This window comes from Medicago sativa, chromosome 3 (genome assembly GCF_051527215.1).
Source record: "Medicago sativa cultivar Bolivia chromosome 3, Bolivia_mono, whole genome shotgun sequence".
NCBI classification, from domain to species: Eukaryota; Viridiplantae; Streptophyta; class Magnoliopsida; order Fabales; family Fabaceae; genus Medicago; species Medicago sativa.
The window spans coordinates 84711998-84731743 of NC_140751.1; the positions used below are offsets into that span (position 1 = coordinate 84711998).

The 19746-nt window shown below is 32.9% G+C and overlaps 1 protein-coding gene, 1 long non-coding RNA gene and 1 pseudogene across 3 annotated transcripts; 2 read left to right on the top strand and 1 right to left on the bottom strand.

Moving 5' to 3' along the window:
- The first annotated feature begins 352 nt into the window (after window positions 1-352).
- Window positions 353-3568, top strand: LOC146941182 (uncharacterized). Its single transcript, XM_085754959.1, has 2 exons — window positions 353-2368; window positions 3182-3568. Exons 1-2 carry the CDS (start codon window positions 465-467, stop codon window positions 3192-3194), a joined length of 1917 nt encoding a protein of 638 aa, XP_085611085.1. The 5' UTR covers window positions 353-464; the 3' UTR covers window positions 3195-3568.
- Window positions 3569-4206: 638 nt separating this feature from the next.
- On the bottom strand, window positions 4207-5920 carry LOC146941183 (uncharacterized; annotated as a pseudogene). The gene is made up of 2 exons (XR_015032267.1): window positions 5058-5920; window positions 4207-4626 (listed from the first exon to the last, which is right to left on the bottom strand). The product of XR_015032267.1 is annotated as an uncharacterized LOC146941183 (transcript).
- Window positions 5921-14569: 8649 nt separating this feature from the next.
- LOC146941184 (uncharacterized) lies at window positions 14570-17207 on the top strand. The gene is made up of 2 exons (XR_015033514.1): window positions 14570-15289; window positions 16726-17207. It is a non-coding gene; the product is annotated as an uncharacterized LOC146941184 (long non-coding RNA).
- The last annotated feature ends 2539 nt before the right edge of the window (window positions 17208-19746 follow it).

Here is a 19746-nt window from a genome sequence, read left to right on the forward strand (position 1 = left end):
CACTTTTTTAATCTTTGTAGTGTTTGTTTTAAATTTAAAAAAAAACATTTTTAGCCTCAAAATGAAAAGTTATTCCAAGTAGTTTTTTCAAAATCTATTTTTATTTTTTTTAAATGCAAGCGAACTCAAGTGTAAGAGTTTCAAATCTTAAAAAAAAATATTTTTATGATAATAAACAAACAAAAATAGCTTTAGATTTTTTTAAAAATCTTAAAAAAATATATTTAAATTCTTTTAACTCAAAATCTATTTTTTTTAAGGTTCGAAACAAACGCATCCTTCGTAAAAAACTTATGTACTCATTTATTTTATTTAAAAATATTCAAATTTTCAATCACTGAAATGCAAGTGTTTTTCATTCCCTTCGGTCCACACATCACTCTGTTCAACTTCAAACACCACTGTCCTTTTCTCCTTCACCGCTACGCTTTTGTCTTCCATTCCCACCCAGTTCGATAACGACAATGCTTCGCCTCTTATCATCATCCTCAACCGCTCTCAGACGCAGGACCTTTACTCTACCCTTTTTGCACCAACAAATTTCCACTCATATCTCCACCGATGATTCCAACCTCAAATTCATCTCTTCACACTCTCAACGACAATCTCTCACCAATGCACCACCACCCATGTCAGAGGAATCACTTATTTTTTTCAACCGCCTCCGCCCATCGTTGAAAAGTACCGAGAGGTACAACTCGGCGTTACAGTCTTTGCTCCAACCTTCTTTGGTTGAAGTTTTCCGCCATGTGCTCGACAGAATGCTTGAACCGGATTCCAACTTTCCTCCTGATGATGTCACTGGTGAAATTGTTTTTAAGGCGTTGGCGAGGAGTAACAGCTCCAAAAGAGGGTTTACTGATGATGACATTGTCGGGTTGGTTACTAAACTTGGTGAGCATGGAGTTTTCCCTGATATGTTTCAACTTATGGATTTGATATCCGTACTGTGTTATAAGCAGAAGAATTGTGTAGCGTGGGAGCTTTTGCGTTCTGTGAAGAAATTGGGTGGTACGGTTGAAGCTACATCTTGCAATGTCTTGTTAAGAGGGTTGGGAAGTCAAAACGATATTCGGAGCATGTATAAACTGCTGGCAGAGATGGAAGAAATGGAAATAAGGCCCAATGTCTTAACGTTTGACATTCTTATTGATCATTTGTGCAAGGCTATGAGGACCGATGAGGCACTGGGGGTGTTTGATAAATTGAGAGGTAAAGCAGAAAGGAATTGGGTTGGTGTTGAACCTCATGTCATCTTGTATAACACTTTGGTTAAGGGACTTTGCAAAGCTGGGAGGGAAGAAGATTGTTTGAGTTTGTTGGAAGAGATGAAAGTTGAGAAGAAAAATTGGCCAAACATTGTTACATATAATTGCTTGATTGATGGGTTGTGTAAAGCTGGTAACGTCGATAAAGCACATGGGCTATTCAGTCGGATGAATGAGGAACAAGTAGAGCCAGATGTGGTCACGCTCAATGCATTGGTTGATGGTATGTGCAAAATTGGAAGGGTCGATAGTGCAGTTGAGTTTTTTAACGAGATGAAAGGCAAAGGTCTGGAAGGAAACGCTGTTACTTATACTGCGTTGATATCTGGTTTCTGTGGTGTGAACAATATTGATAAAGCCGTGCAATATTTTGATGAGATGTTGAGTTCTGGATGCTCACCAGATACAATTGTTTACTATAGTTTGATATATAGTTTAACCATTGCTAGAAGGATGGATGTGTCTCAGTTGAAACAAGTTGGGCTGGGTCTTGATAGAACTTGCTACTATGCTCTTTTCAGTGGATTCCGTAAGAAGAAGAAGCTAGAACAAGTATCTGAAATGCTCAACGAAATGGAAGAAATTGAAGTTAAGCCTGATCCTGTCACTTACAATACTTTAGTTTCTTACCTTGGCAAAGCTGGAGATTTTGCAACCGCTACCAAGATGATGAAAGAGATGATTGAAGAGGGTTTTGAGCCCTCTGTTGTCACATATGGGGCAATTATACATGCATATTGTTTAAAGAAGAATGTTGGTGAGGCCATGAAGATTTTCGAGGAAATGTGTTCTACATCTATGGTTCGTCCCAACATTGTGATATACACCATTTTAATAGATGCTCTATGCAAAACTAACAATGTTGAAAAGGCTGTTTCTTTGATGGGTGACATGAAATTAAAAAGTGTCCGGCCTAATACAACTATATATAATGCTATTCTCAAGGGGCTTCGGGATAAGAGAATGTTGCACAAAGCATTTGAACTTATGGACAGGATGGTGGAAGATGCTTGCAGTCCCGACCATGTAACCATGGAGATTCTTACTGAATGGCTTTCTGCTGTTGGTGAAATAGAAAAACTGAAACTTTTTGTCGAAAGGTATCAGGTTGCTTGACTTCCTCTAATCCATCGTCACTTCAAATGTCACTCTTTTAGTAGTAGGCTTGAGCTGAGTCAAAATCCTTAGCATTTAATTGTCTAACGTCCAAATTATCGTATTCCCTTTGAGCTCATTTTTAAATCATTATAGCTGATTTAAACTTGAATTGTACAAGTAAATTTATATTATGCCAGGTTAAATTATTGTCATCATGATTTTGTTACATTTTCAAGCCGGTTCCTATTTTAATGGAGTACTCCTGAAAAACTGAAGTACTTCCCTGATGGTTGCAGCATTAGACTATTAATGCTTGTTTATGGCCATTCATCGGTCATTGTGTATTGCTGTTACAGGTTTTAGGGATTTAATGTTAAAATAAGTGTAGGTACCATACACGGGTAGATTATGTACCTAACCTTAGATATTAGTTAACGAAAATTTGCCTAAGTCAATTTTTAGAAGAGTGTGGATTTGTTAAAAGTATGGGAGTGGTTTAAAATTAGTCTAGGTACCGCTGCATCATGTAGAACTCCGTAAATGCTGGTGTACCCAAAATTACATACCCATGGTTAATGTTGAATGAAAAATTTATTAAGAATACAGTATTCTTAGGGATTCAACTGCCATATCCGATTCATGCTTCTCTTGTTTGCCAGAACATATCCAATGGTGGACTAGTAAGTTCCTTCTCTGTTTTTTCTTCATGGTTTCCCTTGATCAGTTGTTCTTTTTTTTACGTTAATATTGCTTCCTTTTGACTACTCATTGTCATTGTGCCGTGACACATGGTGAACATACGATTCTTTTGACAGGATGGTCACCTGAAAATGTTGGGAGGGTATCTGGAATTTTTAATGAACCATAATTAGCCAAAACTTACTCAACCTTGAAGAGGGAACTGGAAGAACTGATACAGAAAGAAGTAAGTTTAGTTTTATCGGCTATAACTTAAAACTTCAATTTCCTTAAATTTCCAATATCTCTTCAAGTCCTTGACATAATTACTTTATGTTCTGCATGTTATGCCAACTTCGGGGTCTTATGTTCGATACACAAACCACACTATCCAACTCATCATAGATTCTCATTTTATTTTATTTTAATTATAAAAAGATTCATATTCAATTGACAGTAACTTAGACTGTCATTTAAAATAATCAATAACAAACCATAAACTTAGTTATGAATTCGAGTAATTACAAACTAAGTATAGATTATAATCTGTGACTGGTTAATTAGGAATTAACTAATAAAGTTTCACAACTAACTAAGTAATTGACAATTAATATATAGCTAATTGATAGATAGTCTCACAGAAAACATGGGAATATTGATGGTTTATGATACCAGTCAAAAATTGTGTACAAAAGTTTAGAATTCAAATTATTTTGCTTGTATGTGTCTCGTGGTGTTTGGGTTAAGTAAGTGAGGCTCTTTCCTTAGGTCTCTCAAGAAAATTACTTGCTATCAATCACGGATGTCGGATTTAAAGTAGCGTGTTTTGAAAAAGATATTTATAAAATGTTTTGCTGAAAGTTTGCTTTAAACTTGACTAGATGTTCGACCAAACCTCATTGTTTCTCAACCTCACTTCGCATTATTTGGGATAGTTTCCATCATTTTTTTCCTAATGTTTTCCCATGTTTTATACTCTCCATCCTTAAATCTTCTTTCCTCCTTTATTTTATCATAAACTTAACTTTTAATTCTAATTGATTGAACACGGAGACTTAAAGGAACCATTATGTCACATGAGAAGATTCAGTCTCATATTATTTCAAGAAGTGCACGAGGAAGCAAAGTTGTAGTGTTGCAGGAATAAATTTTTTACACCGCCTTTTATATCCAGCAAAACTATACCTTATTTTGTTAGGACCTTCAAATAAACATATAAAGAAATATATGTCAAAAATTACAAAGTTTGGATTGGCATGGAACCTCCCATGCCCTGCCATTAAACATGATGATATTTGTACAAGCTTAATCCTTACACATTTTTTAGTAACTCCAGAAGCAAAGTTGTCTAATTCAATGGAAGTTACAATGAAACAAGTAGTTCTCAGACTGCTTCAAAAAAAAGTTGTTCTCAGATGGCTTGCAGCAGATTTTATGTGAAAATAAAGCTTGCAAGTACCATGACTATGATGAAATCACATAGTACTTTGTTTCATCAAAGGCATCGATGATCTTTTACTTTTTTATTTGGATTTTGGGTTTGCGAAACAAAGGCCAGCATATACCTCCACCTTTCTCACGCCTGCATTTCATCCAAAAGTTAATTAGTACTCTATGCGACCTTAAATATAAGCAAAAAGACATGTATTTGGTTCAAATGTCTCCAATAACAAGAGTTATTTTCTTAAAATTCTCCAAATCCAACATGGGATTCTCCCAATCCAACATGGGATTTGATTTGAACTCCTCTAAAGAAGCATAAAAATGTAACACCAACAACCATGAACATGAAATTTTTGTTACAAACACACATACTGTCAAAAAATAAAATACAAACACATGTATTTCCTAAGAAACAAATAAATTTGAAGCATATATATAAACAATTGAATGTTCTGATCTGATCTGACTGATTAATAATTTAAACCAAACAGCCAAAGGAAAAACCCACTAGCCAGAAACTAATCAACTATACATGCTATGTTAATTAATTTGAAGTTGGGAAATACATACCTGATGCTATTGCTTCTTAGTCTTCTGCTTCTGCTGCTGCTATTGCTTCTACTGCTACTGCTAGTAGAGCTTTTGATGCTTCCATTACTGTTGCTGCTCGATGCTGCACTTGTGTCATCACTCTCTTTATAAACAGAAGGACTCTTCTTCCACCACTCTTTTTCCTTATCAGCAGCACCTTTTACTGGTCCATCAGAAATTGATGGTCTTGGTGAAACTTTTGACTCCTTTTTCTTCTTCTTTTTCTCTTTAGATCCTAAAGAAAAAAGGTAACCCCACTTTCAGGTAGAAACCTCGATCACGATCAATTTTCCCATCATTTTTCTTCACATGTACCTTCTTATTATCAATCTTCTTGCCACCATTATAGACACTAGAATTCTTCTTCTCCTTCTCCTTCTCCTCCTCCTCCTTCTGCTCCTCTGTATTTTCTTCTCTGGTCCTGTGGTGGTGTTCCACAAGATCCTTCAATGAAAGTTCATAGTTTGATTCGGGCATGTTCCGAACCATTTCCATGAGTTCTTTTTGTCCTCTCACTATGGCCTCTGTTCTTGAAACAGGGGAAAGGCTTCTGTAATGTGGTGAGTTCACACTCCATCTAGGTTGTTCATCGTGATACATGTCCAATTGAGGCTGTGTTGAAGGCCAGAGATTATTAGAATTTGTGGCTTCCCATGTTTCATGTCTGGTTTCATCGTACAAATCAAAAGAATTCTTAGGTTGGTGGTGTTTTCTTGTTGGATCAAGCATGGTTCTGTTGTGTTGGTTCTGTTTTTTCTTTTTTGCTCTGTTTCTTGTAGAGGGTGAAAAATGAAATTTGTGTGAAAGTTTGTGCTGTTGGTTTGTTTTGAAAGCAGAGTTATGGTGATGTGTTCACCGACGTCATAAAGGGTGTTGATTAAATTGTTGGAAATAGAGATTTTTAAATGGGAAATTAATTGATTGTGGTGAATATTAAATAGCAATATTTAATTTTTTATCCTTAAAGTCAAATTTTTCTAGATGGAGTTGGATATGTAGGCCATTTCCTTTCACATTTCCCTGTTTTTTCTTGATATATTTTTAATGTGCCCTGCCTTCTGGTTTTCTTTTTCATTTTTTTCTTCCACAAATCAATCAATTTAAAAAATGAAAAAATATTTCTTAGATTGAAGACTTTATTTTTTGTTCATTATCTAGGGACTTGGCTCCCACGGCAATGACCTTTACGTGTCTGCCCTGCCCCTCTTCTATTATAATCCGTTGGTGATGAAATTATAAGAAAGATGTTAGTACTATAAAATAACACATCCTTAGTCCTTGTGACATAAACTCGGTTGGTAGAGGACAATACATAATATACGTAAGTTCTCCTGGGGTTTAAAACTCCAACTTACCAAAAATAACGCATCCTTGTGTAGGGATGGCAATGGGAGGGAAAAGTCCTATTACTTAAAAATTAGATACTCTCGATTTTAAGTTTTTGAATTTGAAAATTTACATTTAAAAAAAAAGAAATAACTGGACGAATTTAATATGTCTATTTGAGTTTTCTCAATATTAAAATGTTATATATGCATTTTTATCATTTTGGTGCAAATGATTTTTAGAGGAACTTGTTAAAAAGACTAAGAATGAAAATAGGGTTAAATATGTTTTTGGTCCCTATAAAATTGCGACCTTCTAAGTTTAGTCCTTACTTAATTTTAATAGCTTTTTTAGTCCCTACAAAAAAAATTTACTTATAATTATAGTCCCCGCTAAAGTAAATTTTGTTTAATTATCCTTAAACTCTTAAATTTTTTAACTATTCTTTTTATACAAGTTTAGAACACTACGAAAGGTTCATTTACTAAAATCTATAATTTTTTAACATGAAATAAATTAAATATGAATTTTTTAAAACGACAAAAGTTTAAGATATAAGTAACAAAAATATGGACGTAGAAATCAAATTTTTGCGATATTTTTTTCGGAGGACCTTTTAATAACGTTCTTAACACGCCCGTAAAAAATTGTTGAAAAACTTAAGAGTTTAAGCATAAATTAAACAAATTTGGATTGAGTAAGGACTAATATTGAGTGCAGAAATTTTTTGTAGGGATTAAAAATGCTATTAAAATTAAGTAAGGACTAAACTTACAAGGTCACAATTTTGTAGGGACCAAAAACATAATTAACCCTATGAAAATATAATACTATAACTAATCAATTTAAAAAAATTAAAAGACCAATGCAAAGTGATGGTCAAACATAAAGGACCGCAATAATTAACAAGAGTATTTTAAAATTATGACTTTTTCTTATAATTAAGATAAAATCTTCAAACTTTTTAGGTAAAATTATGAGTGTAGTCCTTTAAGTTTGACCATAGTTTTGCATTGATCCTTTAATTTTATTTTTTTAAACTAATTACATCATATTTTTATTGTTAGGCCCCCAATTTTTTATTTTATTTTAATTGTCAGTATTTTTAACAAATTTCATTAAAAATATTCATGCTAGTCAAATATTTTTTAAACAATGCTTTAAAGACATTTTTTTTAGCATTTTTATAAAAAGCTTTTATAGAAAATGATATTAATTTCTAATGTACATGGTTTTTTTCTACAAGTTTATCCTTAGCTTACAAATCAAATAACTTTATTTTATATAATTGGATAAAGTCTTACTTTTTTTATTATTTTCATCAATAAAATGGAAAAAATACTCTGAGACACTAATCTTATCTTATATAAAAAGGGAATCAGTGAGTGTTTAAAAGCAACGGCTATTTGTAATTATTTGTTTCTTTCATTATAAGTGTACTCCTCCGGTCTCAAATATAAGAAAATATTCCTTTTTTAGATTCATTAAGTAGTTAATGTATGTGGTCTACATTGTAAAGCGTATACATTAATTATTCAATGAACCTAAAAAGGAATCTTTTCTTATATTTGAGACCGGAGGGAGTAAGATTCGGATGCCGTATGTAACGCCCTCCTTTTTATTTAATTATTTTTATTAAATTAGAGTCTATTTATGTGGTTTATTTATTTATATGAGGAGTTAGTATTTTATTACGTGGCATATTTCTATTATTTATTAGAATATGAGAATTATTAGAGTAAGTAGATTTGGTATGATTTAGTCGATTTATTTTGATGAGTGATATTTTGTTATGTTATATGTTGGTATTTACTAGAATAATATATTTGTTATTTGATGTAGAAATATATTTGTTATTTGTTAGAGATATATTTGTTATTTGGTGTAGAAATATATTTGTTAATTGTGAGAGATATATTTAATTTAGAAATAAATAAGATTATGAGGATTATTAGTGTGAGTGGAATTGGGGGTTAGAATAGAAAGAAGAATAAGTTGTTGGGCCTAAATAGATTTGGGAAGAATATTTTAGTATTATAAATAGAGAGGCTTAGGTTAGAAAGAGTTTACCTTAAACCGCTTTTTTGGAAAAGAGGAGAACAAGAAAGAAGAGAAGAGAAGAGAGAAGTCAAGAGAAGAGGAGAAGACCTTAGGAAAGAAGAACGCCGTTCTTGATTCAGAATTAATCTAAGGTGAGGGTGAGACTATCTTGCATTAATATTAAGTTGTTAAATCATTAGATTACATCTAACAAGTGGGGGAGAGTTTGTGAGAATTTGAGAATTAGGGTTTTGAGAGAGATTTGATGATTAGATGATGAAAACTTGTTGAATTGATGTAGAAATTGTGTACAGACCTTAGATGATCCATATGATGATTATTGGAAGTAGTTTTGAGGTTAGAACCATGAGATTAGGTGAAACTTGGAGAAAATCTGCATTCTACCCGAATTTTGATATTAAAACTGGAATTGATAGGTGCCGAATTGGCCTTAGGTGTAAACACGAAATTTGTAGGTATGGACGTTAGCTTTCTAATGTCGCTGGTCTCACGTCAAAACGATATATAGAACTTGAGTTATGGTCAAATTACTGCACGTAGGTCACAGTGAATTTTTATGGACTTTCAGCACAACTTTTCTGAATTTAAAATGAAAACTGATATTGATCGGTACAGAACTGGTCTTAGACGTAAACATGAAAGTTTTAGATAATTTTGTTAGCTTTCTAGTGGCTTTGGTTTGACGTGAAAATGATGTTTGGTCTTTGAGTTATGATGAAAATACTACAGGGAGGTCTTAGCAAAATTGTACGGTGACAGCATTCTCTCGTTTCATGCTTTTGCGTTTTGTTCATATGTTTCTGTTTTGAATTGATCTTTGTTGTAAACATGAAAGTTGTTAATATTTGTGATATCTTTCCAGTAGCTTTTGTTTGACATGAAAATATGTTGTGCATAATTTATTATGTTTTTACAAAGATACATAGTGAATTATTGTTGATGTTTAAATACGATGTTATATGAAGTTGTTTATGATTGATGAATATGATGTTTTAAGTTGTTGTTTATTATCATTTGATATTTTTATATTATGATATGACATGAATTATTTATGTGATCCATATGTTGTCAAGATGCTAAGATGTTAAGACGTTAAGATGATAAGAGTTGTTAAGTCGTCGAGTCGTTATGAAGTCATCAAGTTGTTAAGATGTTATATTGTCAAGATGTCAAGATGTTAGGATGTCATAGATGTTCATGAAGTTGTCTAAGTTGTACGAAAGTTATGTCGTTGCATTAAAGTTGTGTCGTTGCATAGTCGAGATGGGGGCTTAATGCCCGATGTGTTCTTTATGGCCTTAGCGATGGGGGCTTAATGCCCGACAGTCCAAATATGACCTTAGCGAAGGGGGCTTAATGCCCCTGGTGGTACCACATGCATGTTGAAGTTGTCTAAGTTGTTTTTGAAGTTGTCTAAGTTGTTGTTGAAGTTGTCTAAGTTGTTGTTGAAGTTGTTGTTGCATTGTAGAGTCGTCATAACTTATATTTAATTATGATTTAATGATGATGATGTTTGACGATGATGTTGTTCATGTTTGATGATGATGTTTGATTTTGATGATGATGTTTGACGATGATGTTGTTCATGTTATGTTGTTTAGGATTGATGTTGATGTTGATTATGATTTGTTTATGATGGTTGAATATGAAGTTGTTATGATAAGATGCTATGTGATTTATGATATGCCGATATGTGAATATGATAAGATGTTATACGTTTACTAATGATGATGTATGATGATTCCTCGTGATTATATTTAAGATGGATTGTTTGTGATTATGTTTATGGTTGATATATAATGTTATGAGATGGTTATGATTAGTACTTGATGTTATATGATGTTGTTTATGTCTATGATTAAGATTCTATGATTAAAAGGATATATGATAATGCTTATGACTAATATTTGTAGATATGTGATGATATTTATATGATGATAATATGAAGTATATGACTATTGTAGGAAGAATAATGATACTAGTTAAGGAAGTTTAAGTTGCTAGATATGATTAATGAATTATAGGATGTTTAAGTTGTTGAATGTACTTTACATGATTTATATGCTTTATATTATTGTTTGAGAAATCTCACCCCTCTCGCTTGGAAATGTTGCTCTTCGTATGGGTAACTTGCAGTGTAATCAAGATTAGAGGCGTCGTGAGTGGCCTCCTCACATGTGTGTCTAGGTGCTCGATACGTAACGGGATGAGACTTGACTTTACTTCTATTCCTTATGTATTGTTTATGAACTTTTATGAATAAATATTGAACTAAGACTTATGAGATTTTCTCCTGATGAGGCCTCGCGTGGCAAAGACTTTTTATGTTGAATGAACTAATTCCGCCGCGAAGTTTTGAATTACTTATATTAAATGATTTTGAAGAATAAATTGTTATTTATTCAGTTTATGAATTTTTAAGAAGTGTAGCATTCCGTTTAAAGTGGAATTACTCGATTTTTAATTATGAAATTTTTACGTTGGGAAAACGGGGTGTTACAATTGGTATCGTAGCAGGTCGGTCCGTCCGGCCAAGTAGATGAGTCGTTGTGTCGTGTCGTCATGTTTTCTAGTTAGTAGTTTTGTTTTTATGTGATCATGTTTAACTCGACTAACTTGATGTGGTTTTTGTGTTTTCTTTGAAGAAGTAATGACTAAATTTATTTTCTATTGTGCTTGAATTTCGAGGACGAAATTCTTTTAAGTTGGGGAGAGTTGTAACGCCCTCCTTTTTATTTAATTATTTTTATTAAATTAGAGTCTATTTATGTGGTTTATTTATTTATATGAGGAGTTGGTATTTTATTACGTGGCATATTTCTATTATTTATTAGAATATGAGAATTATTAGAGTAAGTAGATTTGGTATGATTTAGTCGATTTATTTTGATGAGTGATATTTTGTTATGTTATATGTTGGTATTTACTAGAATAATATATTTGTTATTTGATGTAGAAATATATTTGTTATTTGTTAGAGATATATTTGTTATTTGGTGTAGAAATATATTTGTTAATTGTGAGAGATATATTTAATTTAGAAATAAATAAGATTATGAGGATTATTAGTGTGAGTGGAATTGGGGGTTAGAATAGAAAGAAGAATAAGTTGTTGGGCCTAAATAGATTTGGGAAGAATATTTTAGTATTATAAATAGAGAGGCTTAGGTTAGAAAGAGTTTACCTTAAACCGCTTTTTGGAAAAGAGGAGAACAAGAAAGAAGAGAAGAGAAGAGAGAAGTCAAGAGAAGAGGAGAAGACCTTAGGAAAGAAGAACGCCGCTGCCGATTCAGAATTAATCTAAGGTGAGGGTGAGACTATCTTGCATTAATATTAAGTTGTTAAATCATTAGATTACATCTAACAAGTGGGGGAGAGTTTGTGAGAATTTGAGAATTAGGGTTTTGAGAGAGATTTGATGATTAGATGATGAAAACTTGTTGAATTGATGTAGAAATTGTGTACAGACCTTAGATGATCCATATGATGATTATTGGAAGTAGTTTTGAGGTTAGAACCATGAGATTAGGTGAAACTTGGAGAAAATCTGCATTCTACCCGAATTTTGATATTAAAACTGGAATTGATAGGTGCCGAATTGGCCTTAGGTGTAAACACGAAATTTGTAGGTATGGACGTTAGCTTTCTAATGCCGCTGGTCTCACGTCAAAACGATATATAGAACTTGAGTTATGGTCAAATTACTGCACGTAGGTCACAGTGAATTTTTATGGACTTTCAGCACAACTTTTCTGAATTTAAAATGAAAACTGATATTGATCGGTACAGAACTGGTCTTAGGCGTAAACATGAAAGTTTTAGATAATTTTGTTAGCTTTCTAGTGGCTTTGGTTTGACGTGAAAATGATGTTTGGTCTTTGAGTTATGATGAAAATACTACAGGGAGGTCTTAGCAAAATTGTACGGTGACAGCATTCTCTCGTTTCATGTTTTTGCGTTTTGTTCATATGTTTCTGTTTTGAATTGATCTTTGTTGTAAACATGAAAGTTGTTGATATTTGTGATATCTTTCCAGTAGCTTTTGTTTGACATGAAAATATGTTGTGCATAATTTATTATGTTTTTACAAAGATACATAGTGAATTATTGTTGATGTTTAAATACGATGTTATATGAAGTTGTTTATGATTGATGAATATGATGTTTTAAGTTGTTGTTTATTATCATTTGATATTTTTATATTATGATATGACATGAATTATTTATGTGATCCATATGTTGTCAAGATGCTAAGATGTTAAGACGTTAAGATGATAAGAGTTGTTAAGTCGTCGAGTCGTTATGAAGTCATCAAGTTGTTAAGATGTTATATTGTCAAGATGTCAAGATGTTAGGATGTCATAGATGTTCATGAAGTTGTCTAAGTTGTACGAAAGTTATGTCGTTGCATTAAAGTTGTGTCGTTGCATAGTCGGAGATGGGGGCTTAATGCCCGACGGGTTCTTTATGACCTTAGCGATGGGGGCTTAATGCCCGACAGTCCAAATATGACCTTAGCGAAGGGGGCTTAATGCCCTGGTGGTACCACATGCATGTTGAAGTTGTCTAAGTTGTTTTTGAAGTTGTCTAAGTTGTTGTTGAAGTTGTCTAAGTTGTTGTTGAAGTTGTTGTTGCATTGTAGAGTCGTCATAACTTATATTTAATTATGATTTAATGATGATGATGTTTGACGATGATGTTGTTCATGTTTGATGATGATGTTTGATTTTGATGATGATGTTTGACGATGATGTTGTTCATGTTATGTTGTTTAGGATTGATGTTGATGTTGATTATGATTTGTTTATGATGGTTGAATATGAAGTTGTTATGATAAGATGCTATGTGATTTATGATATGCCGATATGTGAATATGATAAGATGTTATACGTTTACTAATGATGATGTATGATGATTCCTCGTGATTATATTTAAGATGGATTGTTTGTGATTATGTTTATGGTTGATATATAATGTTATGAGATGGTTATGATTAGTACTTGATGTTATATGATGTTGTTTATGTCTATGATTAAGATTCTATGATTAAAAGGATATATGATAATGCTTATGACTAATATTTGTAGATATGTGATGATATTTATATGATGATATAATATGAAGTATATGACTATTGTAGGAAGAATAATGATACTAGTTAAGGAAGTTTAAGTTGCTAGATATGATTAATGAATTATAGGATGTTTAAGTTGTTGAATGTACTTTACATGATTTATATGCTTTATATTATTGTTTGAGAAATCTCACCCTCTCTGCTTGGAAATGTTGCTCTTCGTATGGGTAACTTGCGGGTAATCAAGATTAGAGGCGTCGTGAGTGGCCTCCTCACATGTGTGTCTAGGTGCTCGATACGTAACGGGATGAGACTTGACTTTACTTCTATTCCTTATGTATTGTTTATGAACTTTTATGAATAAATATTGAACTAAGACTTATGAGATTTTCTCGATGAGGCCTCGCGTGGCAAAGACTTTTTATGTTGAATGAACTAATTCCGCCGCGAAGTTTTGAATTACTTATATTAAATGATTTTGAAGAATAAATTGTTATTTATTCAGTTTATGAATTTTTAAGAAGTGTAGCATTCCGTTTAAAGTGGAATTACTCGATTTTTAATTATGAAATTTTTACGTTGGGAAAACGGGGTGTTACACCGTAATGTGCCACCGAGAATGTTAATGATTGAATCAAAGACCCACATCAGATGCTGCAATAGATTGATCGTTGAGTGGATCAATAAACTCCCATGAACCATATGATTGTAGTCCTTTAGGAGTATTGTAGTATTCCTTAATGCACTAACAATCATAGCTATCTTCCTCGTTACTCCCTCCGGTCTCAAATGTAAGAAACTTTTCACTTTTTAGATTCATTCAATAATTGATGTATGTGGTCCATATTATAGACCAAATACATCAATTATTGAATGAATCTAAAAAGTGAAAAGTTTCTTACATTTGAGACCGAGCGAGTACGAATCTCTATTCATTTATCATTATCTTCCTCTAATTAAATTTTCCTAATTAGTGATCTCTTTAGTAATGATGCTAGTAAATATATCATTATTTTGATACACCTAAAAGTCTCACATTTTTTGAAAATCAAGATTAGGTATAGTTTATACTTTATACACCTTTCGGTTATTATTATAAATAAAAATTTATTTTTAAGATTTATTCAATAAATGGTGCATGTGGTTTATATAATAGTGACCGGAGAGAGTGACGTAGAAGAGCCAATTGAAGGCGTTTTTTTATAGGTCCGAACACTTCTTAAATGTACTCTACGCAAGCAACGGAGTGTAGCATAGCACATGTCATGATGAAAGTGTATCTCCAAAGAGAGAGATATGAGTAGTTTAGCAACTTTAAGTTGGTATATGTAAAAATCAGCTCTTAAAGAGTGTCAATGAAGTTCTCATAGTACTTTACTTTGTCAAAAGAATGTTTGTTTTCACAGTAAGTAAAATTTGTTCTCATAGTTAGTTGTCCATCCTTTTAAAACACCATTGGTTGGTCTAGTGAGGTTTCTTTGGTCCCTAGTAGTAGTTATTGGCTTAATTTTAGTTTAGGCTTCTAATGTATATTTTATTCTTTTTACGGATAATGGTTGTTAAGACAAGACATCACCCACTACGTCTACGAGGAGATTTTTTTTTTTTAATAAGATAGTTAGACAAAAAATATATTTAATTGAAATTAGACGACTATGAAACAGACTAAGTGTTAATGTATTCATGTTTAAGTCACCACAGAGATGCAAGGGATGATTAATGCCTAGAAGACGATGCTTGTAGATTCAAGGTATATAAATTTGGTTTGGAAATAAGCATGATAGTTAAATTTGAGTACTCATTTCATATTGATTCTGATTTTGACAAGAAAATTTACACTAAATAGATTGATTTGGTTCGGATATGTGTTGTAACAAAAGTGAATGCATGTCAGTTTTAAAGCTTTCGAATTGTATGCTCATCTAAAATGATTTTGTTAAAAGCTATAACTTTGAAACTTTAAAAGTGATATGCGTTCAACCACCTTCCAAACATAGGCACCGATTATTAATCGTGGAATTGGTTAGAAAAATTGCAATTGCCTTTCATGTTAACCTTCAACAAAATCGTTTGTTTTAAAGATTAAAATAATGCACGGTTCCGTTAAATTTGGATTGTTTTATTAAAAATGTTGGAACACTAGTCATTCTAGTGAAGAAAATTGGAAAGAAAAACACTATGAAAGAACTAGTGTGTGGGTGTGACTTAAAAATGTCCCACATTGGAGGGTCACCCCAACTAGTAAGTGTTTATATATGGGCAAAGTGACCTCCAAGGGTGTGCCCTTGGGGTACCCAATTTTGTGAACGGGTGAACGCTTACAAAATATATATATCACGCGCGACGACGACGCCGCCGTCCGTCCGACCGGCCGGGTCGGGCTTGGGCTTGGGTCGCGGGTTAAAAATAATAATATATATTTTTTGTTACTTGAAAATGTTAAATTAATTAATTAATTAATTTAATCATTATCCGTAAGCGCTACGCGTAACAAATAAATTTGTTACGATCCAAAACGCGTATCCGTAAACTTCCGATATATCCAATTAAGAAACAAAACGCGTTTGCTTAAGGATTAAGCTGCACTTAATCCCCAAGTCACTCGTTTTTTGTTACAAACTCTCCCTATAAAAGGAGAGCTCGCCCCATTCATTCGTACACCAAAATCTCACAGCTGATGCTTCCCGTGCGGTTTTCTCTCTTCTCCCTTTCGATTTTAACAAATCGTTCTTCCGCTTCTACTCCTTTCTCGTCCCGTCGGTTTTGAATAGAGCGGTTACGTACCGTATCGAGTGGCTTCGATCGAACGATTGAACCATACGGTTTCGAATAGAGCGGTCACGTACCGTATCGAGTGGCTTCGATCAAACGATTGAACCATATTTTGAGGTGTAATTCTCGAGCGACTATATACCGTGGCAAAAGATATACTCGTAACGATGATCCGGGCCGTTTTATCCCGGAGACGGCGTGGTTGTTAGTCTACCTTGCACAAACTAGGGTAGTGCCGCGAAACGTCTTAAAGAAAGCGACCCGGTCGCGACTCACCCAAAGAATTTCGTTCGGTATATTTTTAATCGATAAACAACAAAAAACTTCAACATGAATAAATGCATTTTGAATTTATGCAGTTCATTATCATGCTTATTTTATATGCAAATATTAATTGTTAGTATATTGTTGAAGGGGAGGGGAAAATGTTAGCACTAGAGATCGAATCATGGACTTCATTCTTAAACTCTTTCGGCGTCTCAACACTATAACTATCGAGTTACACGTTTGGGAACATGACTGGTTCATTTGATTTCTAGAGCAACAAAGTGATGCATGGGCTCCTATGCGAAACAAGCAATCATGACTTTTGTAGTGTCGATCGATAAGGTGTCAACTTCACAAAGACGCATACCAAAATAAGCTTGTCTTCGGCAAAGGGGGGCCATACATCATGCCCGTGTAGGGAGGAGACAAAGCAGACGGGAGGTTGAAGGCCTAAATTTCTTTAAGGAGTAAACAAGTGGTCAGAATTCATGTCCTTCCATATAGCACGTGAGACATGAATTCACCCTAGACAAACAGCCTATTTTTTTGTGGATAAATGTACATATTAATTGACATATACCTTGACAATGACATGCATCCGATGAGATAATCAAACATGTGACTTGTTGTAGCGGCCTCGTGTAGTTGTTTGTTTCTTCTTCCAGTTTTCATGCTTTCCATCTAGAAGTAATTAACAACATGTTGGTTGTCATTTGTCAAAAATAACAACTGGAATTTCTCTCCAACGACAATATATTTTTATGGTATTTTAGAAAAAGAAAATTACAATAAAAATGATCTTACGTATGCCTCAAGATACATAGATATATAGATCGACAAAAAAGCGTGCGTAGAGAAAAAATTAGCAAAAGATTATGGATTGATTATTCACCTAATTAATTCTTTTTTAGTTGATGGAGACATAATGGGCAAGTGGCAGCAAACAGAACCAAACGATTATGAAGAAATTCTGCACCCAAATAATACTAAACAAAAGCTATTAAGAAAATGTTAAAACTCATCTAGAAGGAAAATTTGCGGAATGTCAAAACGTCGTTATAAGTATCTTTTCTCCACGAGTGGCACAAGGACTTCTCTTTAATACAAGTACGTCACACTAGGATATGTACAAAATATACAACCAATTTCTGCGGAATTACTATTAAATTTTGTGGGATTTGTTACTTCACGACTCTTCATATTTCGTTTTTGATGGGGTGGTGACTGCTGTTCAAGGTTTATTGTTTGATGCATGCATATTAAGACTTCTTTCCCTTGATAAAAAAATAATCAACATATAGTATGACACATATGATATATAATTTGTTCTAGAGTTTGATCATTGATCGGTGCGTATTGAAAAACATTTGTTAGAAGAGATCTACATCTACCTCTTTGAAATTTAATGAATCTTGATAATTTGTTCGGAGTTTGATCATCGACCGATTCGTATTGAAAAACATTTGTTAGGAGAGATCAACATCTTTAAATGAATCTCAAACAATTAGTCTCTTATTAGTGTTTGCATTTGTGCGTAGAAGATATTTTAATTTTACAAAAAACATGAAAAAGAGATGTACATTGTAAAATAACCGATGAAGAACCTTCTTCAATCCGAACCCTAAAAGGAGAAGATGCAAAACTGGATGAAATATTGACAAATGAGTTGCAATTTCCGCCCACGTGATAAAGCTCAAAAGAAGAAAAACATGAGTTTAGAAATTAAAAACATTTGTCTATTTTCCACATTTCTAAAAAGGAAAAGGCTACTTCTCAAGAAAAATAGCTTCAAGAATTTTTCAAGACACATTAGCTTGGCAAATTTTAATTGGATGATTTATTTGTCCACTTCCTATTTTTCAAAGATCACCTCCTTGAATTGTGGCAAATGGTGCATTGTGATTGGCTACTCTTTATTCTTGAAAAATTCTTGATGTTATTTTTCTAGAGATATAGCATTGCTCTTCTAAAAAACACATCTAAAAGTTTTATTTCCCAATGAAACGAAACAACTATACTTTTATTCGAAAGTACACATCCTGGCATCACATTTTTTTTTTCTTCATGTGTATACATTGAAGTAATTTTAAGGTGGGAAAAGTCCACCCCTTAGAATTTTACGGTGACCCAAAATTTGACTTGCTTAAGTGTTAGGCAAGAAGGACTACTGAAAGCAGAGGAAATCCTAATTAAGGACATGGCATTCCATTAAGATTATTATAAACCATCAATCTTTGGCGAATTTGATACCTAACCATGCAGCTATAACCGTTGGTAGGAGGGCTTATATCTAAACTAATATAAATAAAAACTGTAAACTAATTCCAAAATTAAAAATGTCACAAAATCGAATATAATGGATGTTTTTTTTTATCTCGTTTTGTGAAATTAAAAAATTAAAGAGCATATATAGTTTTAATTTAAAAATTTATTTATTTTCTTATTAGTATTTTTTTTGACGATTTATTAGTATTAGATGTTGTATTAATATACTATTTGTTTCTTATTTATTTGTTTTAAAACTTATTACTTAATATAATTTTTTTAAATAACTACTCAAAAAAAGTTATTTGTTTAATATGTTATAAAAAATAACTGATACTTATTACCTAGTAATGTTTTTCTTTTTTAATACCTTGAGATAAGCACAATCTCCGGTCGCGATCCAACACCACCAGAGCAACGCAAGTAAGTTTTATTAGTAATGTTAATATTTAGGCTTAATAGCAGCTTTGTCCCCTATGTTTCAAGAAGTTGCGATTTTGGCCCCCTAACAAAATAAAATACAAAACCGCCCCTAAGTATTGCCTCTCCAGCCAATTTTGACCAAGTCAATGCACACGTGGACGCCACATGTGTATTTTTTTATTTCAATTTTTTTATAAAATAAATAATTAAAAAAAATAAAAAAATTACACATGTGGCTTTCACGTCGCTTTGACTTGGTCAAAATTGACCTAAGGGGCCAAAACTACAAAAGGGGCAATACTTATGGGGCAATTTTGTATTTTATTTTGTTAGGGGGCCAAAATCGCAACTTCTTAAAATATAGGGAGCCAAAACTGCTATTAAGCCTAATATTTATTATGTTATATAGGTCAACGTCAATTTTTTGATATTACACCGTTAGCCAATATATTTTACTAGCCGTAATAAATGTGGTCAAAG